The sequence below is a fragment of the Arvicola amphibius genome, chromosome 3 (assembly GCF_903992535.2).
Source record: "Arvicola amphibius chromosome 3, mArvAmp1.2, whole genome shotgun sequence".
NCBI classification, from domain to species: domain Eukaryota; kingdom Metazoa; phylum Chordata; class Mammalia; order Rodentia; family Cricetidae; genus Arvicola; species Arvicola amphibius.
Genome location: NC_052049.1, coordinates 411,761 through 436,685, shown reverse-complemented (window position 1 = coordinate 436,685; position 24,925 = coordinate 411,761). Strand labels below are relative to the sequence as shown.

General features: G+C 46.9%; 1 protein-coding gene across 3 annotated transcripts; it reads left to right on the top strand.

The window, feature by feature from the left end:
• Nucleotides 1-24: 24 nt before the first annotated feature.
• Brd9 (bromodomain containing 9) lies at nucleotides 25-24,715 on the top strand. Of its 3 annotated transcripts, none has more exons than XM_038323160.2 (16): nucleotides 25-153; nucleotides 737-951; nucleotides 1,123-1,255; nucleotides 2,731-2,791; nucleotides 3,154-3,298; nucleotides 3,928-4,038; nucleotides 4,602-4,714; nucleotides 6,683-6,815; nucleotides 9,387-9,462; nucleotides 10,762-10,857; nucleotides 12,543-12,675; nucleotides 15,018-15,129; nucleotides 16,358-16,396; nucleotides 17,120-17,219; nucleotides 20,560-20,727; nucleotides 24,085-24,715. In XM_038323160.2, exons 1-16 carry the CDS (start codon nucleotides 102-104, stop codon nucleotides 24,183-24,185), a joined length of 1,788 nt encoding a protein of 595 aa, XP_038179088.1. In that variant the 5' UTR covers nucleotides 25-101; the 3' UTR covers nucleotides 24,186-24,715. The 3 variants fall into 3 exon arrangements, with proteins under 3 accessions (XP_038179088.1, XP_038179087.1, XP_038179086.1); XM_038323159.2 differs by having other exon boundaries at nucleotides 4,599-4,714; XM_038323158.2 differs by having other exon boundaries at nucleotides 4,539-4,714.
• The last annotated feature ends 210 nt before the right edge of the window (nucleotides 24,716-24,925 follow it).

Here is a 24,925-nt window from a genome sequence, read left to right as displayed (position 1 = left end):
CTGACCCGGAAGTGTTCGGCGGGGGCGAAGGGGCCACTTCCGACTGGCGCTGGTCGGGCTACGGGCAGCCGCTTCTCGGCGGATCCGCTGCGACCGCAGCCATGGGCAAGAAGCACAAGAAGCACAAAGCGGAGTGGCGCTCGTCGTACGAAGGTGCGGAGCCTGCGGGCAGGGTCTGGGCTGCGGGGACCGGCGGGGACCGGCGGGGACCGGGTTCCAAGGGAAGGGCGTGGTCTGCGCTGGGCGGGGCTGTAGAGGAGGGGCCTGAGGCGGGCGGGGCCCTGTGAGCGGGCGGGGCTTAAAGCCGGGTCGCCGACATTCGTGGGAGGGGGCGGGGGTTGACCCGGTGGAGGGCATTAGCTGCGTTTCCTAGGTCACAGGGTGAGGCCCTCGGCTTCTCGGGTCCTGTGGCCTCCATGGACCTCCTCTCTGGTACCAGGAAGACCCACAGCAAAAAGAGGGGCTTCCACAAAGGAACTGGGGGTCTTGGGTCTTAGGTCGTGGTGATGCACTTTCTCCTGGTAGGATCGATGCCCTGAGTACTCTCAATGGTGATTATGTGGTTTGAAAGGACCGAACACAACCCTGTCAGTTTGAGAGTTCATCTTTTCCCATGGTTTTGACAACCCCCTGCTGCCTAGATTTATCAAGACCAGACACCTACCCTTGTGACACCCACAGGGGCGCGGTAGTCCCACCCGGAATTTTGCAAGTTTGACTCACGATCTGTGTGCAGATTACACGGACACACCACTGGAGAAGCCTCTGAAGCTAGTGCTCAAAGTGGGAGGAAGCGAAGTGACTGAACTTTCAGGATCTGGCCACGACTCCAGCTACTATGATGATAGGTCAGACCATGAGCGGGAGAGACACAAAGAAAAGAAGAAGAAAAAGAAGAAGAAGTCAGAGAAGGAAAAGCACCTCGATGAGGAGGAGAGAAGGAAGCGGAAGGTAAAGGTGCAATGGCCTGTGATGGGGATGCTAGTGATACCTAGGCCAGTGTGTTTTCTGTAGAAATGGGTCTTCTCCCCAGTCCACAAAAGGCAGAGGTGCACAGGGCCTAGAGTACCAATCTAAAAGAACTCGTGCCGTCCTCTGGCCTCTGTTCTTTGCTACTCACAGGAAGAAAAAAAGCGGAAGCGGGAGAAGGAGCACTGCGACTCAGAGGGGGAGGCTGATGCCTTCGACCCTGGAAAGAAGGTGGAGGTGGAGCCACCCCCGGATCGACCAGTGAGAGCCTGCCGAACTCAGCCAGGCAAGACCCTGCCCCTGGACATGTTTTATATCCTGTCCGTAGCATGGCTATGCACTTGTTGGGGTATTTAATAACAGAAGCACAGATGTCATAAAGACCAACTGGATGTGTCCCACAAAACCTACAGTATTGTTTTTATCTTTTTGAGACAGAGTTTCTTTATGTAGCCCTGACTGTCCTGAAACTTACTCTGCAGACCAGACTGGCCTCAAACTCAGAGATCTGCCTGCCTCTGCCTCCTGAGTGCTGGGATTAAAGGCTTGTGCCGCTGTTACCCAGTTTACAATATTTTTTATCTGGTTAAAGTTCACTAATTTTTAGTTTAGTAGTTTGGCTTTATTTGCTTTACTGTTCCAAACAGCACCACCAGTTTAGTGGCCCTCCATGAGTCACATCAGAAACACATGTAGAAACAGGAGATTCTCCCAACACAGGCTCTCATGGTAGGTCTGGAGTTATTTACAGCGACCTCAAGATGACATGTATGAAGCCAGCGGGTCTTTGGGAAACTTCTGACCCGGGCATCCCGTGCCAGGGACGACATTCTATGGCGTTTCAGTCTTTGGTTTTGGATTTCCTGGCTCCCAGACTTCCTGTATAGGACTCCAGGAACTCTGTTTTCAGGCAAAAATGTCTCTTCCTACATGGAGAGAAACTGAGGAGATTGGGTGTCAGAGCATGGGTTATCAGGAACGCTGATATTAAATCAGATTGTGATGGCTACAGAAGAAGTGTTCATACCCCTCAGTCTGTGTGGCAATTTTTCTCTTCAGAATTTCATCCTTTGACTACAGACTTGACAGTCCCTGATTTATCAGGCCCCTTGAGATATCTGTTACAGTCCTTGTGGGAAAGAGTGCTATTTGCTAGTAACTCCATCCCTGAGCAGAGCAGTTCACTCTCATAGTAAATTTCCAGGAAACAACAATCAGGGCCTGTCTTCAAAGTGGCACAGCGAATTTGAGTGACACAGTGCAGTCATTGTGACCTGTGGGGGGACTGAAGAGATTACTGCTGCTTTGGACATTCCCTGGACAGTCAGGAACATTGCTGTCAGATTGACTGTGAGCTCAGAGACTTAGCTGATACCCACAGCCTTCATGAGGTCTGTATATATTTTATGTCCCTCTGCTGTGCAGTGAGAACTAGGTACAGAGAAATGACGAGAAGTCTCAAGTGCAGTACTGACCAGGGAGTCCAGAATGAGCTCTTTCCACACGCTTGCCTTTTCATATCTCATCTAGAATACCAACTTGGATTGTGATGGGAACTGGAAATAGCGTGTGGGTCTTGAGACATGCTGTTTATCCCTTTGCCAACCTGCCTGTGTTGAGGGAGCTGTGCCCAAGTTCTCAGTTCTTGCTTGGGCTTCAGATGCTGCAAAGGCCACAGGCTGATGATACGGAGATTTCTAATGAAGGAAATGAGGTCTTGCTGTTTGATTTTATTTCCTTGCTTTCTCTTTATAAACTCAGCTGAGAATGAGAGCACGCCCATCCAGAGGCTTCTGGAGCACTTCCTCCGTCAGCTGCAGAGGTAACCCCTGTCCCGCCTGTCCTCTGCTACCCGTGAGACAGACACCCTCCTTCTCTAGCACTCCCAGTCTAGCAGGGTGTGGGCACACCAGGTGCAGACCGCACTTCAGAGCCAGGAGCTTATGTGCTGCGTTCCAGCCTGTCCCGTCTGAAGTTGGGATATAACTGGGACAGTGTTTGTTGTGTGTAAAACACGTGTTGGAACTCTAAAAAGGTGTCTGTGTTTTCCCACTGAACTTTTAAGAAGCAAATTTGAAATTTAATCAGCTATATAAATTTTTAGATTGTAAAAATTTTTATATCACTTAGAAATTTAGACTTTAGGGTTTTTTTTTTTCATTTCGAAGATATCTTTGCTTTCAGAAAAGATCCTCATGGATTTTTTGCTTTTCCTGTCACGGATGCAATTGCTCCTGGGTATTCAATGATAATAAAACATCCCATGGACTTTGGCACAATGAAGGACAAGATCGTAGCCAACGAATATAAATCAGTCACAGAATTTAAGGTAAATAAGTTTTACTTTCCGAAATAAGTTTGCAAAATGTGTGTGTTCTTCCGTGTGGGTGTGCTCATGCCCACTCACATAATGAACACTGTATATGTACCTCAAGTCATTTATAACTTGTTCTAGATGTATTGTTTTATTTTATGTTTATAAGTGTGTCTGTGCAGCAAATGTATGCTTGGAGCCTTTGGTGGTCAGAAGTGGGCATTTGTCTCCTGGAACTACAGTTACATGTAGTTGTGATGCAGAACCCCTCGCTGCATTTCACGTCTGGTCAAAGAACCAGACATGTTGCTTCTTATTCCTATTTGTGTCTGTATTTCTACTAGATAGGAAGAAGGCCTGGAGGAAAGAAGGGTGCTTAGAATATTTGTACAGTCTTTCTCATAAAATTTACATATTAATATACAAAACAATATTAGAGACTTTGACCAAATTTTCGCTGGGAAATTCCTCATGCAAATAAAAACTCATGGATTGTTATGAAATTCTCTCTTGAGTTATTAAAAATCTGTCTTCCCTAGCTTGTCTTTTGTTGACTTTCATTCCTTTCCACTTGGCATCATTTGACAAGAATGGAGAACTTTGCTGTTACTTATATGGCAAATTCCTTGTTTTTTTCTTCTTAGGCAGATTTCAAATTAATGTGTGATAATGCGATGACCTACAATAGACCAGACACCGTGTACTACAAGTTAGCCAAGAAGATCCTGCATGCGGGCTTTAAGATGATGAGCAAAGTAAGGAACCCACTAGAGCAATGGCACTGAGCCGAAGTCTCCTAACTTTCTGTGCCTAACAGGCTCACAATGAATGACACGCTTCATCCATCCGCCACACCCAGGTGCTGACCCCTTGTGCACCTTCACACAGCTTAGAGGTGCCAGTATATGGGGCTGATGAAAAGTTCTGGATCTAGGTCAGTCTTGCTGGACCACAGCCAGCCTGTGGTTTTACCTTGTGACCCAGCCTCACTGACCCTCGACGGTCATTCCAAGTGTAAGCCAGGCTGTACGAGCCTCACATAGGCAGGCGGCACTTGCTGGGCTCCAACATTCTCTCACCACCATCTCTGGGCCATACCTTGAACGCTGAGCCCTCGCCACCATTCCCGCTGCAGCGTCTGGGAAGGTGGCGATTAGGCCAGGTGAGGCCGTGGCCATCCCATGCCATCCCATCGTCACGGCTCCGTGGCTAAGGGAGAGGTAAAGTCCTGCTGCTCTGTCCTTTCTGATTCTAGGAGCGGCTGTTAGCTTTGAAGCGCAGCATGTCGTTTATGCAGGACATGGATTTCTCTCAGCAGGCAGCTCTCTTGGGCAGTGAAGACCCAGCAGTTGAGGAACCTGTTCCTGAGGTTGTCCCAGTGCAAGTAGAAACCACCAAGAAATCCAAAAAGCCGAGTAGAGAAGTTATCAGGTAAGGCTTGTGGGGCTGCTGCCTACAAGCAGGACAGCAGTGCTTTGCCCAGCAAGGGCGATGGGGACCTGTGGAGCGTCTCATCCTGGATGAAGGAACAGGTCTCTAAGGATTCTTGGGTTCCACAAGGCAACCCCTGGTGCAGCCCAGGGGCCTTAATCTGGATGCCTTCCTGGCTCTGGAACTCAAGAGGGAAATGGCCACCCTGTTCTACCTGCCCTAAAATGAGGTGATTGTGTCTCATAGCTGATACTAGCCTATCACCTGTGTATGTTTGCAGACTCTGGACTTTGCAGGGCAGTTCTGTGGGTAAGGTAGTCACTCACCCCATAGTCTCATGCCACTGTCACAGCTACTGATGAATGCGAGATGCGAGGGGGCTGAGACCACCCTCCTGTGGGCTAGCCACTCACACTGGGATCCACAGCCCATGTAGCTGTCCCTACAGTGCGTTTTGCCAGTTTGTCATTACTATATGATATGCATTTTATTTGCTAATGTTCATCCCTTTAGTATATGCCCTTCATACATAGCATCTGCTCATGACCTGTGTTCTTACCTGTGCAGAGCACAGTTGCCGTGAGCCCACTCTGGCCACCAGCACTCCCCATGAAACAGTGTCTGTAAGCTGACTTTTGTGGCACTATAGGGAGGTGGCCAGCTTGGTGATGAGCATCAGGAAGGTCAGGGTACTTCAGACAGAGCTCCCTGAAGCTTTTCTCCTGTCCATCAGGCCAGAGCTAATTAGGGGATCTTGAGAGGACATTATCTATACCCCATACTAGAAGGTTTTCATGGCGCCCCTTTGTCTCATGGATAGTGAGCGCTGAGGCTGAATTGATGTTACCTCTTCGGTAGCAGACCCCACAGAGCATCTAGGCAATCGTAGGAAGTTGGAGCCCTGCATAGTTTCTTTCCTTCCCATCCAGCATGTGGCTGCCCCGACTGTAGTTTGAGCTGTGTTGAGGGACTAACCAAGTAGTTCAGAATGGAATGATGAGTACCACACAGACGAGGGGTGAGAGGTCTCACTTTTATCTGGATAGTATACCTGTTTGGGTTAGTGACCAGCCTGTGGCCTAGGATCCCATGATGTTGGGAGAAGGGCACGTTTCCCAAGGCAGGTTCCCTCTCAGCAGACAGCTCCTTCTGGTGCACTGCCCTTTGTGCTCTCTAGGGACTCCTGCTGCCCTCATGTGTTCCTGGCCTCTCAGGTTGCCTCAGATTTGCAGAGTTTCTAGTTAGTGGCCGTGTTGTAGATGATCTTATCACTAAGATTCTACCATCATCTGTGGGTTCTATGACTTTTAGATATAATGAATATTTGTGGAGTTTTTTTCTGAATTATTAGATTTCAAAGTCTGAGTTTCTATACTGAAGTCCATCAAATGCTACAGATCATGCTTGACTGTCAAGGCCAGTGCTATAGGACTCTGATAAGGGGCACCATTACCCCTGGGCTGGATTTCCAAGGAGCAGCTACGTCAGTTATGGGGGCTCCTCTTTTTGCAACATCTCCTTAACCATTTGTGCCAGGGCAGAGAGGAGCCTGTCTGCCTGTTTCTGTTGTCTTCAGGGGACAGACTAGCTCCACAACTCCTTCTTGGGGAGCCCAGGGCTTCTTGTGACACTCCACACAGTGGGGACTTTGTCACATTTCCTTTAATACCTATGTAATTCCTGGCACTTTTTTTTTGTTGTTTGTTTGTAAGAAGACAAGTGTCTCTGAGACGTGGGAAGCCTAAGGGGTTCTATTTGGTCTGCATTTTTTTTTTATTCCAGGTATAAGAACATGATTAGAACCCATAGTGATGGAGGAGAGTTATCTGTCTATGCTATGAGAAGTAGAGGGATTAAACTCGGCCCAGTACTTCCCTGCTAGCCTCTGCGAGGGAATCGTTCACAGAAGCTGCTGCTGGGAAGAAACGGGCAGTGCCTATGATGACATTTGGTTTTCATGCCTTACAGCTGCATGTTTGAGCCTGAAGGGAACGCCTGCAGCCTAACAGACAGCACTGCAGAGGAGCACGTGCTAGCCCTCGTAGAGCACGCAGCTGACGAGGCTCGGGACAGAATTAACCGGTTTCTCCCAGGTGGCAAGGTAGTATCTGTGGCCCTCCCCTGAGGGCTGTGCCACTTGGCCTCAAACATTCAAGTCTTTGCAACCAGGTACCATCATCAACACTGGGAGTACTGAGATCCGGCCAGAGTACCTCCTGGACGCCAGGGGTTCAGGCCAGAGCCAGATCAGCTCTTTGATTGTCTTTGTGTTAATGTCCTCAGAGGGGTCTAAGATCACTATGCTGGCAGGGCCACCCTGAACATGGAATATGACATTTCCCACTACATCCAGGTTGGGACCGCTGTGACTGACCCTGTTGCTTAGGGGAGGCCTTGTTGGCCAAGCTTAAGCTACAGGTAAAGCCCCCTTCATAGTAAGTATTCGTAGGTGTGGTGCCATCTGTGGTTCTGTCTTCTTGTGGGCCGTTCGTAGATTATTGCTGCCATTTCTTAATGCAGCTATCTGCAGTCCTAGCTGTGGCAGAGGGGTCCATCCCACTGTTACCTGCCTCTCTGTAGAGCAAGGTGCTACCCCTCTTCCTCCCTAGTACAAGATGATCTGGTGCAGAGCATATGTAGACGGTAACACAGCCCCTGAAACAAGAGTAAGGGCACATGGTAAGATGAGCCTGTTTTGTTCCACCAGACCTGACATAATCTGAATCTTACTATCTCAATGTAAGGTCTGTATTAACAGTAATCAGAAGTTGGAACGTTACATCCTTTTCATAACAGGGTTTCTCTGTGGCTTTGGAGCCTGTCCTGGAACTAGCTCTTGTAGACCAGGCTGGTCTCGAACTCACAGAGATCCGCCTGCCTCTGCTTCCCAAGTGCTGGGATTAAAGGCGTGCGCCTCCACCGCCCGGCTCATATCAAGTTTCTTTATATCAAGTGTATTATGTTTTAAATTCTGAATGTTGAATTTTGGACCCTCCAATTATAGGAAATACCTTAAGCTAGTTAGAGGTATGGTTTAGTGGTAGAGCTCTTGCCTACCCCACATAAGGCTTTATGTTCCTTCCCTAGCGTTGCAAAAAGGAAAAATGAAACAAAACCCCATAAACACCTTAAAGCTAGTTGTGTCTGTTTGTTTGCTCTTCTAACTCCTGCTAAAGAGTCAGCATTAGCTGTGTGGCTTGCGAGAAGTTCTGGGGGGGCATCGCCCTGTGCTCCGCTGTGTTCCACCCCTGGAACTCGTCGTTTCTCTGGGGAGCCGTGGTTCCTCCAGTGGGAAACCTTATTTAAAAATGGATATTGTCTTAGAGTTTCTGTGGCTGCATTGAAACGCCACAACATAAAGCAAGTTGGGGGAGAAAGGGTTTATTTGGCTTATACTTCCATATTACTGTTCATTATTGAAGGAAGTCAAAAGTCTTTTTTCTTATAGAACCCAGAACTTCCAGCCCAGGGATGGTACCACCCACAATGGGCTGGGCCCTCCCACATTGATTACTAATTAAGAAAATGCCTTATAGCTGTATCTTTTGGAAGGGAGGTCTGGGAGAGTGGGATGTTGAAGACTGGGTTTCTTTGTGTAGCCTTAACTGTCATGAAACTAGCTCTGTAGTCCGGGCTAACCTCAAACTTACAGAGATCTGCCTATCTCTGCCTCCTGAGTACTGGGATTAAAGGTGTATACCACTACTTCCTGCTTACAGCTGGATCTTATGGAGGTATTTTCTTAATTGAGGTTTCCTCCTTTCCGATAACTCTAGCTTGTGTCAAGTTGACATAAAACTAACCAGGACAGATATCCATGTTGTAGGTAAAACACTGTCAGATAGAGCCCGGAAATGTACCTGTGTGGATACACACCATGTGTATATGCAGCTAAGAGTAACTATGTTGGTAACTGTGTTTGCATGTACTGAAATCTTTGCTGTCTGGTGAAACTTCCTGTTCCCTCCAATACCATGGCCACTCATGTCTCCTCCTGTTTAGTTTGTAGTACTGCACTGAGAAGCCTGGCCTTAGTACCCTGGTATGTTGTTGGTATCCCCTATCGGTATCTGCCTCCTCTCTGCTTCTGCCCTACTATGTTGCTCTCTGACATTCTCCCACTCTTCGTGCATCTGGCCAGTCCCTGCACATTCCATCTGCACATGTATACTTTCCTCACCCTGACTGACATCCTGTCCTGTATGGGACTGCGGGTGACGACAGGACATAGTCAAGGCCTTTGGTGGAGTTTTTTAATGGAGTAATTTCTACCTACCTTAGAGATAGAGGTATGGACCATGGACTTCATGGCATGATGCTCTTTACTTATCTGGCATTCTTTCTCTTATTTTGTTCAGGCTTAATGGATGGTTTTTAATATTTGCTTCTGTGACAAGACTTTTATTTCAGAAACTCTTTGGTATGGGTCATGTGTCTAAGCAGTGCTTTGACCATATATAGGTGTCCTCAGTTATAATCAGGTTTATTTAATTATGAGCAGGTGCCATCAGTCACAAGCAGGCCAATCTTCAATCACTGGACATGTGAGAGGGAGTCTCTGGTTCTTTCTCTTGGAGAAACTGGTAGAGAAGTGACTAGCACGTCATGTGTCTCTAGTAGATAGCACAAGGTTTTCCCTGGGGGATGACACTTGGGTGCTTCTTCCTTGCAGATGGGGTACCTGAAGAAGCTTGGAGATGGAAGTCTGCTTTACAGCGTGGTGAATGCAACTGAGCCTGACGCTGATGGTGGGTGCTTTGTCCAGGGCTTGCACATTGTCCTCTAAACTCTGTACATGCTCTGAGATGCAGCGCATGTATAACACATTCATATGTCACCACAACTGTTAATGAGAGTGCAGGAGAGTTGTCTGCCTTCCCTCTTGTACATATCCTTGGTAGCATGTGTGTGCACAGTGGAGCCTATGTGTGTCGTGAAAGGGGCCAGTATGTCATTGGACCTCCATTGGGTTACTCAGGGTGGTGATAGATTCTTAAGGACTGAATTTCATTGATGATGTAGGAAGATTTTGTTTCTTGAGTTCTGCCAGAACTGCTTCCTCATGAGCCATATGCAGACCTATGCACTTGAAGCTCAAAAGTATTCTGGAAGGAAGGCTGGATGATTGGGTCAAGGTAGGTCTTAGTGGAAACATGAATGGCACCAGGCACAGCAGCCTGGAGGGGTATTTCATTCATTGGAACATCTTGAGAAGGTAGTAGCTGTGCCTCTGACTGAGTCCCTGGGGTTACAGCATGCCCACAGACACACTTGGAGAGGGTGAGACACAGAGGATGCAGAGACAAAGTGCTGGCTCACACTTTACTCTTTGCCTGAGTCTTTGTCTTCCTCAGCTCTTTGGCCTCTTGACAGTCTTCCTCCCAGCCCACAGTCAACAGGTTGTTTCATTTTCTCTAGTGTACAGGATAGGCACTCTGATTTTAACTGTGAGTGGAAACAAATTCCTGTGGTCTTCAGGAGAAAGTAGATAAGGTAGCCCATACTTAGGCTAGAAAGTCAGTGTGGAAACTGAGGTTCCTGTCAGGAATGGAGAGTTGATTTGCATGTAAGGCCAGTAAGTGCTGGACAGCACGTACGAGAGGAGGGAGCAGTGTGCAAAGATGAAAGCATTGCTGGCGTGACGGTCTGCAGACGTGACAAGGATAACTTTACAATGCGCATTTATAACTGGGGTTATAAGCATGCACCATTGTGTCTTTTTTTTTAAATTTTTTTAAGTACAGATGGGGAATTGAACTCAGAACTTCATGCTGACAGGGCAAACACTTTGCCAATGGAACCATCTGTTTAGCTTCAGACATAATATTTTTCTCATGGTGTTGACTTTAGGGCAATTATAAAATCAAATTGAAATGGTGTTAGTTTTTAAAATTATATTGAAAAATTATATTAAAAATCATTTTTAAATGGACATTGTAAAGTCTTCGTGTCCCCACCACTCCCTGTCCAAGGTGCTATAGAGAACATGCTCATCGCTGCTGAGGCAAGCTGACTTGATCATTCCTCCTCTCCTGTGTCTTCTGCAGAGGAGGAGACACACCCTGTGGACCTGAGTTCACTGTCTAGCAAATTGCTCCCAGGTTTTACGACCCTGGGTTTCAAAGATGAAAGAAGAAGTAAAGGTAAGTACAGTGGCTGGTGGGTGAGAACTCTCGGGAGCTGAAGGCCGGCTTGACTGCCAATGGGATGCTGAAGTTGCCAGTTTCTCTTCCATGATTTTCTTCATGTGACTGGGTTTAGATTTTTAAGACAAATGAAGTTTAGACCCATTAAAGTAGATGACTAAAGTCATAGTTGGTGGAGAATTCCTGCTTTGCATTCTGCTCTCAACTAGTAGGGGTGAGTTCAGACTGAGCTCCTAAGCTTCCTCACACAGGCTGCCATCCATTCAGGCTCCTGCTGGTCCTTACAGAGGGATTCGTTTTCTTACATTTAGGCTTACATTTAGAGGATGATGGAGCTGCCTGGCAGCCAAGAGACCTAGATAGATAAGGTGGTTGTGGGTAGCAACATGGCATGAGGGAGGGGCAGGAATATTTGTGTTTGTGGGTTTTGTATTTATAATAAATCTACTAGTGTGTTTGGGAATGTTTGTGGTTGTATATATGTGGTAGTATGTGTGCCAGGCTTGCTTTGGTGTGTGGGTATCTGTATGTGCACCAGTATGTGCTTTAAGACTGGAGAGCATTCAAGCTGATGGTTCTCTGTGGGATCACTTCCTTTCTCTTGAAGGCACAGTAGCCATTCCTGGTCTGAGCCTAGATGTTCTTTGATGACCTCTCTTCTGCCTTTACTCAAGTATAGAGGTGTTTAAAAAACATGGGACGCACTTCAGCATGTTCCCCTTAGACTTGGCATTTCATTGTATTTCCTGTCTCTGTATTTATTCCAGACACATCGTTTCTTGAGTGATGGTGTAGGCATGGGTGGGATTGCCCTTCTTGCTTTTGTTCTCCTTGCTTCCTGCGGCCCTCACCTTTACTGTGGCTCAAGGTCACCTCTGCACCACAAGCTTTACGATACTTCCTTATCCCCTCAGTCCTGCACACCATCTGCTTTTCTTAGTGTTCACTCTTGGCACAGGGAAGCTCGATGCAGTCTCAGTAGAGGACTTTTTCTGGAATGGCATTGTCTACACCTCTGAATATTAGAGACCAGCCTGCATTTGGACCTTCTGTGATGTGTGGTTTACCTACACCTGCCTCCATTCCAACCCATCACTTGTCATTGCTCACACTTTGCTTTTGAGATGTTGCTTGTCTTTGGTTCTTAGCTCAGCAGTTTTGTCCCCAGGAGGCATTTGTGTTACAGGGAAGAGGGTGTACAGCTATTGTCCAACAGGGGAAAGAGAAGGAATGCTATAGCAGAGTGCAGGACACGGCATGACTTCTACCCATAGTGACTGCCAATAGAGACTGAAAAGCACACCCACGTAGACATAGCCTGGTTTACTATTATAACCCTGGGAAAGAGTGTATTCTGTATTGGTTCAGCTCCTGTTTCTGTCAGAGGGGTTCATGAACTGACTGGTTCCAAGAACCACTTCTGCTTAGCCAAGCTCATCTCTACCTAAGGGTCAGTCTTTGCTTTGTGGCCCTTGGCCCACAGATGTGAAATGGCGTGCTAAGTAGACTCTGCAGTTATCCATGGGCAGTTCCTGCTACTGCATTTGTGCTCAAGCAGGAAGAAAAAGGAAGAAACCAGGCATGAGCTCAGGTTGAGATCACCTGGAAGGAGAAATGGCTGTAGCCATGCTGGCAGTGCATTGAGCATGACTTTGACTTTCCCTCTGCTCCCTTCTCTTTAGTTACATTCCTCTCTAGTGCAAGCACTGCGCTTTCAATGCAGAACAACTCTGTGTTTGGGGACCTGAAATCAGATGAGATGGAACTTCTGTACTCGGCATATGGAGACGAAACTGGTGTGCAGTGTGCACTGAGGTAAGCCAGGTCACATGGATACGTGAGAACTGTTCCCTGGTGAGCAGCTTGGCATTGCTGTGAGCTCTGGGGAATAGCAGCACTGGCAGCAAGGTGATGTCAGCAGAAACTCCAATACTATTTGCCACTGTCCACAGTAATCAAGTTCCAGCACCAAGGCCTGCAGGCCTCACTGTACTAAAACCTGGAGGTCTGAGGCCCAAGATTGGCAATTTTGGTTCAGTATAGACTCTGTCTTCTCCTGCCATCACATAGCCTTCCCTCTGTCCTGATCTCTTCTTATGACACTAGTCAGATTGGATCAACAGCTACCCTAGTTTCTCCTTTTTACCTTAATCACTTCTCAGAAGACTCCGTCTACAAATACAGTCGTATTCTGTGGTGCAGAGGTTAGGACTGCAGCTAATGAACTTGGGTGGGGTGAGGTGGAATTGACAAAATTCAGCCCCTAACAGAGTCTAGAATGGAGCATAAAACTCCACTGTGAAGCTAGAGAGATGGCCGAGTGATTGAGTGCATACTGCTCTTAGACTTGCAGAGGAGCTGAGTTCAGTCCTCAGCATTCAGGTCAGGTCTCTCATAACCACCTGTAACGTCAGCTCCAGCAGGTCCAGTGCCCTCTTCAGCAAGTACCTGCACTCATGGTCACACACCCCACATAGATACACATGCACACATATAACTAAAGGAAATAATAAATCTCTTTAAAGACACAGATGCAAGACTGCATCTCCATATTGTCTGTATTTTGTTTTGTTTTCTGTACAAAATAGAAGTGGGCCGTCTTTGTAGAATTAAGTTTTTATGAATAATTAAACTTTGCTGGCCTCTAAAAAAAATGGAATCTTTGAGAACACAAAACAGAAAAATTCTATTTAGTCCCTAATAAGTGAATATCTGATTTTTGTGACCAAAGAGGCAGTGAAAGAAGGGGTTTCCTTCAGGAGAGAAATATGTTAAGTCAGCAGGTGGGGCTTAAGTTCCATAGTCAGAGTACATGCTGCCTAGCAGGCCCTGTCTTTCACGTCACCTATACCAAGCTCTTCTCCTTGAGGGCACTGGGAGCAGTTGTCCCAGGCCATTAACGTCCTGCTGCCTTGCCCAGGTGTCTGCTCCTGGAATGTGTTTGAGTTCTGTCACAGAGAAACATGGGGTTCCACATGTCACACAGAATACCAGAAGATAGCAGCACCTCACAGTTGCAGGGGCAGGAGTGGGGTCATCAGGGTTGATCTGTGAGCACCTCAGGTCTCCATTCTCAAGATCTGGCCTCTGTACACATGGTCATGTGTAGTGGTGGTTCATTTGTACTTTAATAAGCAAAGCTTGCCTGAAGATCAGAGAGTGAACCAGCCGCCCTGGTCAGCCTTACAAACCAGGCAGTAGTGACACACACTTTTAATCCCAGTAGCCACACTAGTTTGCCACAGAAACCAGGCGGTAGTGGTGCACGCCTTTAATCCCAGACCTAGAGAGGAATATAAGATGGGAGGAGACAGCTCTCAGACACAGTCTCCTTCTGAGGATTCCTGGAGGCAGTATTGCCATCTCAGACTGAGGTAGAGGTAAGAGCTAGTAGCTGGCTGTTTTGTTTTTCTGACCTTCAGGTTGAGCCCCTATTTCTGTCTCTAGGTTTCTACGAATTGTGCCACAGTCAGGGTATCCCAGGTCCCCAGTATTCTGTACCTCTATCCCAGATCCCTTCTATCATAGTGTTCTATAGTAATGGGTTTATCTAGCTTTAGCTGTAGGCCGGCAGCCTTGCTTCTCTCTCTGAAGGTCTTCCAGGTCTAGGAGCCTTATGAAGTCATCCTTGATACTTTGTTCTAGGGCATTTTTGTTCTCTGCCTACATCTTAAATTTTATTTTTAAGCCAATATAGTCATATGATCCAGAAATCAAAGTGTACCAGAAGGTGTGCCCTGCGTCTTTCCCCACCCCTCCATATTTGCCCACTGCCACTTTTACATTCCATGCTGCCTGTACTTTCAAATGTCAAGACTGGTGGATATAGACAGCCTTCTTTAGATTAACTAGTAAGTCTTAGGATTTTTTAATTTTTTATGGATGTGTACTTGCATGTGTTACTGCTCTTTTAATCTTTTTTTTAAAATTTTTTATTTTTTTTTTTGCCATGAGCCACTTTGAAAATTGTTTGAGAACGGTCAGTCCAATCATGTGTTCTTCCCCTCCCCACCCCACGTACCTGGGAAGCTCCCAGAGGACTGAGGAGAGTTGGCAGTGGACATCTGGAATCAAAATCATTGTCATTGCTGGGGGTGAATCTTGAAATTGGAATGTGATGCTTTTTCAGCACATTCCCTTACAGGGTTCTCTTCTAGCCTACAGGAGTTCGTGAAGGATGCTGGGAGCTACAGCAGGAAAATGGTGGATGACCTCCTGGACCAAATCACAGGTGGAGACCACTCAAGGATGATCTTCCAGCTGAAGCAGGTGGGGTTTGAAGTTGACGTACTTTTGTGGGCTCAGACTCTTGGTCCCACTCTTGGTGCTACTCCGGAGCAGAGAGCTGTCCAGCCCACTAGATTTCAGGGAGGCAGGCTCTTGAGGTCATTGCTAGCTGTTTTTCGTTCATTAAGCTTTAAATTATACTTAAAAGCTGGCCTTTTTTTTTTTTTTTTTTTTGAGGATATAAGCATAGAAGTCTTGTGCCCCATCCAGAATTCAGCCCTACCAACGTGTGCTTGGCTCCTGTTCTGGTTGCCATTCTTCACGTGTCTCTCTTTCCAGGCAAGAAGTTAGCACAGGCCATTTATTTAAAACCTTTTTCTTATTATTTTGTGTCTGATGCACATATGAAGAAAAGAGGACAGATTTTTGAGAGTTACCTTCTTCTACTGTGGAGTCTAGGGACCAAACTCAGGTTCTCAGCTTGAGCAGCAAGTGCTTTTACCTGATGATGCATTTTGCTGACCCAGCACAGGCTGTTTCTAGCTATGGATTGTCTGGTATGGCAGGAAACTGCTCCGTGTGTCCCTGAAGTGAGGTTGTGCTGGTGAACTCTGTATTCATTGTCTAAGAGTTAGATGATCTCACATAGACGGCCACAGTAAAAGTGGTGCTCGGTACTCAAGGTGCAATGCTAGAGGAATCTTCTGCAAGGAAAAGATGGTAAAATAAAGGCCACATTACCAAATCTGTGGAAGTACATACCAAATGATCTTTTTTGAGGAATGTGCCTAAAAATAGGGGTTTTTTTTAAAGGCATGCTCTTCCCAGAGCACGGGACATGTAGCTCATCCCATTCCAGCAGTGCAGTAGATGTCTCTGCTGCCTCCATCAGTCCACATCCAGTCTCAGGCACTTGATCTTGTTCTAGACTAATCATCCAGGTCTGTTTTTCTCAAGCTGCCCATTTTTGTTTGTTTTAATAATTGGTTTCAATATAAAATTGGGAATCCTCTTACCCATATTCCCCTTCACCCCAGCCCCAGCATGGTATTTGAACCTTGGCTGAAATTGAATGAGTTGACCAGCTGTGGTCTAACCTCACTACACCTGTGAAGAGTCCTGTAAAACCCCTGCTTCAGGTGTAGATGTAGTGATGGTATAATGAGCAGAACCCCAGGCAGTGAGCAAGCCACTGTTGGTGTAATGTAAGTGATCACCTTGTAATGGAAAGCTGATGGAAAAACTTGTTTCCTGTCTTGTTACTTGGCAGAGGAGGAGCATCCCCATGAGACCTGCAGATGACGTGAAGGTGGGTTTCCCAAACATGTGCACAGAAGCTTAGCTTTCGGGTTTGTGTGGTTAGTAGTCATTGCAGTGAGTGGCCAGCCTCTTGTCCTTCTATCCAGGGGCTGCTAGTTGTTGAAGAGGGGCTTCAGTGGCCCTGCTTTGCTGTCATCTGCTTACCTTAGTGACCTGAACAGAGCTGTAATCTAAGCTCAGAGACAAGTTCAAAGCCATCAGCTAGGCACTGTCCTCAGGGAGGGTGGGGACCCTTTTCCCTTGTAACTTGGGCTTGTGCTGCAAAGTTTACCCACTAGCCAGCCGAGACCTGTGTACCTGAGGAGATTAAGTTCCCAGGGAATGAGAGCTGGGCAACTGCAGTCTTACCATTGCTAGAAGAGGAACCTTTGGTTTTGGAATCTGCCACGTTGCTCCTGAAAAAGGTGGTGGTGAACACTTGAGTTCCATGTGTTAACGAATTCCCTAAGAAGTTAGCAAAGGGTGGTTTGCTCTTAGTAGAGAGGAGAGTTGTCAGGGGTGTATTGGTCTGACTAGGCCCCTGGACATGGATTTGCATTTCTACTGATAATCTTGGAGTCCATGTTCCTTGAACTGCAGCCTTTAGGATAGTGCTCGTTTATGGTACTTACTGTGAGGTGGGCTCAGATTAGCACAGGCTGTTGATTTATACAGCTGGCATTAGCTGACAGTTGTGCTGTCTGTTAATCAATATTTTCCTCATCTTCTGCAGGTTGGGGACCCACTAGGAGATAGTGGCCCTGTTCTGGATTTCATGTCGATGAAACCATACCCTGATGTCTCTCTGGATGTGTCCATGCTCAGCTCCCTGGGTGAGGCATCCTGGGAACTGTTTTATGTGCCCACCTGTGATGTGTGATGTAGTAAGAAAGCCTTGTTTGGTTTCTCTGTGCTCACAAACTGCCCTGGTAAATAACACAGCCAAGGAGAACCTGTGACCACTAGTCAGAACAGGAAACACCCTGGGGCTGTGGTTAGGGCCAAATTAAACCCTCAACATATGGGATCAGATGCTGTCTCCAGGGGACAGTGTCAGAACTAGAGATTAGGGTACCCAAGTGATATCTGCTGGCTCCCTATGAGTTAAAAGCCCAACTGAAGCTAGTGTCAGAAGAACTGTGCAGCTCAATGGTAGAGTGCCTGCTTAGCATGAACAATGCCCTGGGTTCAATTCCCTTTATCAGAAATGCCAAAAACAAACAAAACCCCAAACTAAACAAGCCACCAACAAAAAACACTGTTTTTTAAGAGACTAGTGTAGTGAGGAGCAGCGGGCTGCATTCCTGCCGCCCGGCTCTTGGCTGCTGGCTAGCTTATGCCCTGAAATAACAACACACAAACTGTATTCATTTAAACACTGCCTGGCTCATTAGTTTCAGCCTCTTACATCTTGACTAACCCATATCGAATAATCTGTGTAGCACCACAAAGTGGTGTCTTACCGGGAAAGATTGAGCATGTCTGGTGGCTGGCTCCATCGCATCTCGTTCAGAGAGCAGAGAGGCATGGCAATTTATTAACTTCCCTTCCCAGCATTCTGTTCTGTCTACTCCGCCCACCTAAGGGCTGGCCAATCAAATGGGCCAGGCAGTTTTTTTATTAGCCAATGAAGTCAACTCAAACAGAAGACTCTCCCACATCAGACTAGGAAATAAAAAGTGTGTTTTCTTCGGAGTCTCTTGGTCAGACAGCTATGCGTGGCTGAACAGAAATGACATCTGTCACCGACCCCAGGCAGGTCTGATGCTTGCCACTCTGAACAGAAGCTGCAATTAGCCCTGGCGGCGTACCCCTGTGCTTTACTGCTTGAAACTGAACCTGTTTGGTAGCTGAGATGCTTAGGTGCTGATCACGGACATGGTGTGTCAGCCGTGTGTCAGCCGCTCATTCCCTGAAGGATAAACCCTCTACTGTTGGAAATGCTGTCTTCCATGAGGTGTGCAGTGTGTTCCTTCACCTAAGATTGGAGACAGCTAGGCCCTCCCCTCCGTACTTCTCCTTGCATATACCTGACTTGGAGAGGACACACATCTCACAGTGAAGATGGTCCCGGAGTCAGCAGCTTCAGACTGAGAAAGTAGATGTGTGTGTGTGTGTGTGTGTGTGTGTGTGTGTGTGTGTGTGTGAACAGTATAGCCTCACATTGCCATAGTTTTTAGGGATTGGGTTTAGATCTGTCATTGTCTTCTGTCAGCTCTGTCCTTGTCCTCAAGATATCTCAGATGCCAGACGCCATGCCTGCTGGGACTCAGGGCTAGGAGTCATTGGAGGGAGAAGGCACAGTGGGAAAGTCCAGAGGGAACCAGATGCAAGCAAACCCCCAAGGAGCTGTGATCATGGAGTTACAGGGAGCACGCTTCAGTCCTTCAGTGAGCTCTGACAACATGCTTGATAGGTCCCAGCACATGAATTTTGATTGGTTGGGGCTATTTAGTGCTACTATATGCACCCCTCCTGGCTTGGCCTTTATTGGTTCCAGACCCCATGGGGGTAGTCGTACCACATTCTCTGAATAAACAGTGTCAGTGATGGGAACTCCCTGCCTCTCTGAAATCAAACGGCCGAATACTAGCCTTCCTAGGGACAATGGCCCAGGCTGCTTAGTACATTCTCCGGCATTCAGACTACCTTTGTCTTGGCACTTGTAAGATTTTTCTTTCCTTTACAACTTTTTAGAAATAGGGTTATAATGTACTTTGGTTTGCTTTCCTTTAGATTAGTTCTTCTCAGACCATGGGGTTTTCATATCCTTTACCAAATGTGGAAATTCCTGGCCATAGTTCCTTCAGTTACCAGCCTATCATCTTAGGCAAGTAAGCTCCCTGGTTAGTGTCCCTCTGCCTGCTGACCATCTGAGGGCTCTCCTCTCTCACTCTGGTAGTGTCTCAGCACAGATGCTGTTACCCTTACTTCTGCCTTCTAATACTCTAGTGTATTAACGCTCTGCCTGCTAACTTATCTAAGTTGTTTGTACCCTTCCACCCCCATGGTTTGGGGCATTTTTTTTTTTTTTTGCTGCTTTATAGGTTTTTTTTTTTTTTTTTTTTTTTTTTTTTATGGTGTCAGAATTTATATCCTGGGTGATGCTTTGGGTTATGGCACCCTGTGCTCTGAGGACAGTAAGTAGTTTGGACTCCATGGACCATTTCCAGGGACACCTTTTAGTTTTTGTGTTTGTTTATTTGGGGGAGGGGTTATTTGCTTTTAATGTTTTATTTTATTTTTGAGATATAATTACAAAATTTCTCCCTCTCATTTCCTTTCTCTAGACCTTTTCATTTATTCATCTCCACTCTCTTTCAAATTCATGGCCTCTTTCTTTCACTAACTGTTCTTACATGCGTATAATATTTATAGACGTATATATTCCTAAACATAACCTGTTCAGCTCATATAGTGTTAGGTGTATGTATAATTTCAGGGCTGACCGTTCAGCAGTGGACAACCAGCTGATGTTCTCTCCCCTGGGAAAGACCACCTCCCCACATTCCCAGCTTTCCTTAGTTGCCTAAGTTCTTGGAGTTGAGGCGTCCTGGGCTTTTCCCTGTCCACTTTGGCATGACCGTTGGCATCGTATTGTATAGCCCACATTTGGGCAGTCATGTTGGTGAGACTGTGGGTACAGTTTCTGTTATCATTAGGAGACACAATCTCCCCGCATACTCCCTGATCCTCTGATTCTTAGTCTTTCTTCCTCCTCTTCCATGGTGTTCCTAAGGTCACCCTTAATACAGGGCAAAGGTGGGCTCCTAGCCCTTCTGGCTAAGCTGTGTTCAGGTTCAAGGTAGTTCTTTGGCTAAGACAGTCAACACGGTCCTAGGCGTGGGATCTGGGTGGAGACCCTGCTTAGTGTACTTATTTGCATACTCTGCATTCTCTGTTTATGGCCGGAGGCCAGCATCAGACAGACACTTCTTTCCTGTTGACAAAGTTGTCCATAGTGTTGGTGCATTGGATGGCTGAGCTTCAGAGTGGCCTTCTGCTTGTGAGAGACACTGGGTCTGCTCCCTTGCCTACTACCAGCCCTGGCCTGTCTCAGTGGGGTTCTGTGCTGTGAGCTACTCCAGCAGTGATCTTACAGAACAGCTGTGCCGTGTCTGGTCTGTGTGTGCTGATGAAGCTTACCAGCATTGCATCATATTTGTCACCTAGGGAAAGTGAAGAAGGAGCTGGATCACGATGAGAGCCACTTGAACTTGGACGAGACAACCAGGCTCCTGCAGGACTTGCATGAAGCACAAGCAGAGCGAGGAGGCTCCCGGCCATCCTCCAATCTCAGCTCTCTGTCCACTGCCTCTGAGAGGGAGCCGCACCCTCCAGGTAAGGGTCTCACACAGGCTAGTGGAGGTGAGGGACTGGGCCCACAGGGCCAGGATGGTGGCCTTCACCAGGGTTGTTTGTTGTTGTTTTTCTGGGAGATCTCTACACCCTGTGCATCTTGGGGAGGGGCAGGATATTTGTTTTTATTATAGATTTGTTGCCACCTGTCCTTCCATCCCATATTTTTTCCTTGACCAATGGAGGGGTTTCTGTACTAACACTCTTGAGTATCCCAGTCCCATGTAGGATCTCAAATCTCTGTAGTTCCTTGAGCCTGTCGTATGAGTTTCCCAGATGTGGCACTGAGAACAGGACAAAGAAGTGTAGCTTAGTGAACCAGTGAGTTTATGGGGTTTATAGGAGCATAGGTAAGTCGCTCCTCCTGTCGCTCCTCTCACGATGCTCCTTAAGCTTTGGAGTGAGATGGTTATTTCCTCCATCTGTGTCTGAGCATTGGACCCCTGTACCAGCAGTCCTTTATTCTTCAGAGCTGAGGCTGACAGTAGCAGCGCTCCGTGGGCATAAACACAGATGTTTCGAAGGCAGATTGACAGACATATCACCTCCATTTAATAAAGCAATAGTAGTTGCTTCCCTGCTGAGCCCTGTGACCTCCCCAGTCACTGGCTTTTTTGATCTGGATCACAGCACTCTATGTGAGTCTCTTCCTGCGTTAATTCAATCAGAAAGTGCCAGACATTGTAGCACACACCTTTAATCCCAGCACTCAGGAGGCAGACGCAAGTGGAGTTCAAGGCCAACATGGTCTGTGTGGTGAGTTCCAGGATAATCAGAGCTCCATAGAAAACCCTGTCTCAAAAGTGGGGGGTGGTGACTACAGTTTCAGAGGATTAGTCTGTGATGGTCTTGGCAGGGAGTGTGGTAGAGGTGGTGGGATTGTCATGACAGGTGGACTTGGCACTGGATCAGTCAGCAGCTAAGAACCCGAATCGTCACTCACAGGCAGCGACCTCCACTCTCAGTGACAGACCTCCTCCGTCAGGGCCACACCTCTGATCCTTTGCAAACAGTCCCACTGACTGAGGCCCAAACATTCAGATGTATGAGCCTATGGATTCTCATTCAAACCACCACACACAGCATGTTGGCACTGTGGCCGGCAAAGTCCATACCCAAGTAAGACTTCTGATGACACTTCTCTCCCGAATAGTAGCTCACCTAACACCATCTAGCAGTATGAAAACCAGCCAGCAGGAAGAGAGCTTGTAGGTCAGTCTCAGCCTGATTTTTCCATGTCCTGTAACAATAGTATGTGTGTCAATAGTAGAGTTACTGTCTCATTCTGGCATGCAGCTAACAACAGTACAGTGGCCAAAGCCTTTATGGTCTGAGGAGCCTCAGGGGCCTCCTCCAGCAACTCAGGAAATTAACCCACTCTGGGTTTTTCAACTAAGAACCTTATGATTTTTGTCCTACTTAGCTTTTCTATTGCTGTGATAATATACTAACCACAACTTGGTGTTGAACTTACATCATCTTAAATTTCTCAACATCAAGAGAAGCCAGGGCAGGAGCTCAAGGCAGGAATCTGGAGGCAGGAATTGAAGCAGAGACCATGGAGGAATTTTTCTGACTTGCTCAGCCACCTTTCTAATGCAGCCAGGCCCACCTGCCCAGGGTTGATAGCACCTGGTAGGCTCGACCTTCCTGCATCAATTAGCAATCAAGAATATGCCCCACAGACACGCCCACAAGCCATTCGAAGTTCCTTCTTCCCTAGGGACTCAAATTCGTGTCAGGTTTACAGAAACTGACCAGCACAGTGCCTCATTCAGACTCTGTATCTGCTGCTGCCTTCACCTTTTTCAGGCGCTTTTCCAAGTCTGTAAGGCACCAACCATTGCATAACAAAACCTTTTTACAGAGTGGGAGCAAGATCTCTGAAGGCCTCCCACAGTCCACTCCAGACAAGTCCCAGTTGGTATTGGACGGCTAAAAGCAACTAAAAAGGAAACATCAAGGTCCAGTACAGCACAGCACAGCTTCATCATTTGCGTTTCCCCAGGGCAGTTTGTGGGGGAGCACGGACAAGACACTATCCCGTCTAGACCTCTGCAAACATCTAGACTCCGTTTCCGTGAGCCTTTAGCCCTGTTATCCTGGGGCAGTGCTGCCACCATGGGGCCACTGCATGTCGTTGCCCCAGGGAGTCTTATTGGGCCAGCTTGTGTTGCTAATTCTGGCATCTGGCATTAGACCAAGAGAAATCAGGGCTGCACTCGGCCTGCCATGCCTGCCCCTGGAACCAGACACCTAGTTATGACAGGTTCTGAGACTGCACTGGGCCTGCCATGCCTGCCCCTGGAACCAGATACCTAGTTATGACAAGTTCTGAGGTAACACCGCAGCTCATGTCTTCCCCTTGACCACACTTCACTGTTGACCGGAGCTGGGTTTAAAACAAACAAGAAAACCATCCATCCCAGGTGTGCTTCGTTGCAGGAGAGAAATACATACAGTAAACTCTGGGGGGATAGTTACCCAATCTCTAGGACAGCTTAATTTTTTTCATTTGAAGTTTTATCACTTACATCTTTTATGAACTGTTGCTTAGGCTTTAAAGCCTTCCAGCAGCTTACTAACAGCGTCTGACTTTCTGTCGGTGTTTGTCCTTGTGAATTCTGGCTTGACACAAATCTTATCCTGTTTGCCTTTGAGTGACCTAGATAGACTCCTTTGTTCACTTTCCTTTTTCCCATCACCTCTTGATTGCTTTTGCACTTTAAATTTTATGTGCTGATGTAAGTCGTTCCCACACTGGTTCCATCCCAGCATAGGACTCAGCAAAGCCATTATAGCTCCATATCAATCCTGAGATCTCTGCTCAATCAACCTCTTAACTTTCCGGTGAACATGGCATCAAACACGGCCTCTTGCATGCCAGTTTCTTTGGTAATGTCTTTTCTCTGTGGTCTTCCAGTCCCTGGTATTTATTTGTAAGAACCTCAGCTAAAGATAACTAAGTTGGCTAACAGAGCAATGGGCTAGGTCTTTAGGAACTGCTTTCCCTGCCCTCCACTGCCATCTATTCTCTTTTGACCTCTCGTGCTTCCTGAAGTATTCTGTGTACAGAATGAATCCTGATCTTTTCAAAGAAAGCCTGACTGCAGCTGCTAGAAGAAAGGCTAAGATTTGGTTTTTATTCTTATCACCTTGTGATCAGGGTATCAAGCAAAGTAGAGCCTTAGGAGGTTGCAGGCAGCCCTAATTCAAAGTATGAATGCACCTATGTGTGATATCAGGGAGGACATTTATCAATCAATCACAGATGTTGGTCTCATAAGCTTTGCAGATCTGTTTTGTGTTCTTAAATGCTGTGTTCTTTTAAACCTACAGGAAGTCCTTCTCGCCTTAGTGTTGGGGAGCAGCCGGATGTTACCCATGACCCTTATGAATTCCTTCAGTCTCCAGAACCTGCAGCTTCTGCCAAGAACTAACTTGTGGGCTTTCCAGCTGTTTTATCTTTTTTTTTTTTTTTCCAAGTTTTATTTGATACATGGTTTTTTGTCACAAAACAGAAACTTTTGTCTCATCCTCTCTGGCATGTAGAAGCCTGAGGAAGATGGTGGTGTGTCTGTACTGCCATGTCCACAGCAGAGGCCCAACAGCACCAAGTGGCGTCCTCTAAGTTCTGAGAAGTGACAATAGAACACGAGAGTGTTGGTCTCTTCTGAGCCCCAGAGACCAAGTGTGTTTATGATCAATCATAGTCATGCTACATGAGTCCTGAACAGCCGTCCTGCGGTTCTCAAAGGGGAGCCTGCAGAACAGGCCTTCAGGTAGCTTCCATTTTCTGTTTGGTCACTTGAGGATGGAGTTGTCTCCCTGACAAATAATGTACCACCCCACATTTTAGAATGAAGTATTCAGACCCATAAAATGTTCAAAACTACATGTATTTGCTAAGTACCTGCTTATATTTGCTAAGTACACGAGCATGGGCCCTAATAAAGAGATGCCAAAGGTAGTGACTCTGTGGTCATCTTGTCTGCTGTGACGGTGGGGATACCTTTTGTGTCCTGTAGACCTGCTACACATCCTGCTCCTTTTCGGGAAGACCCCACCTACACAGGCCAGCTGCAGATGGAAGTTAAGTTTCCAGGGGAGACAGGCTGTGACTGGAAGGGTATAGCAGGTGGCATTCCTGGCATGAGCAAGCAGGCTGGAAGCAACAGTG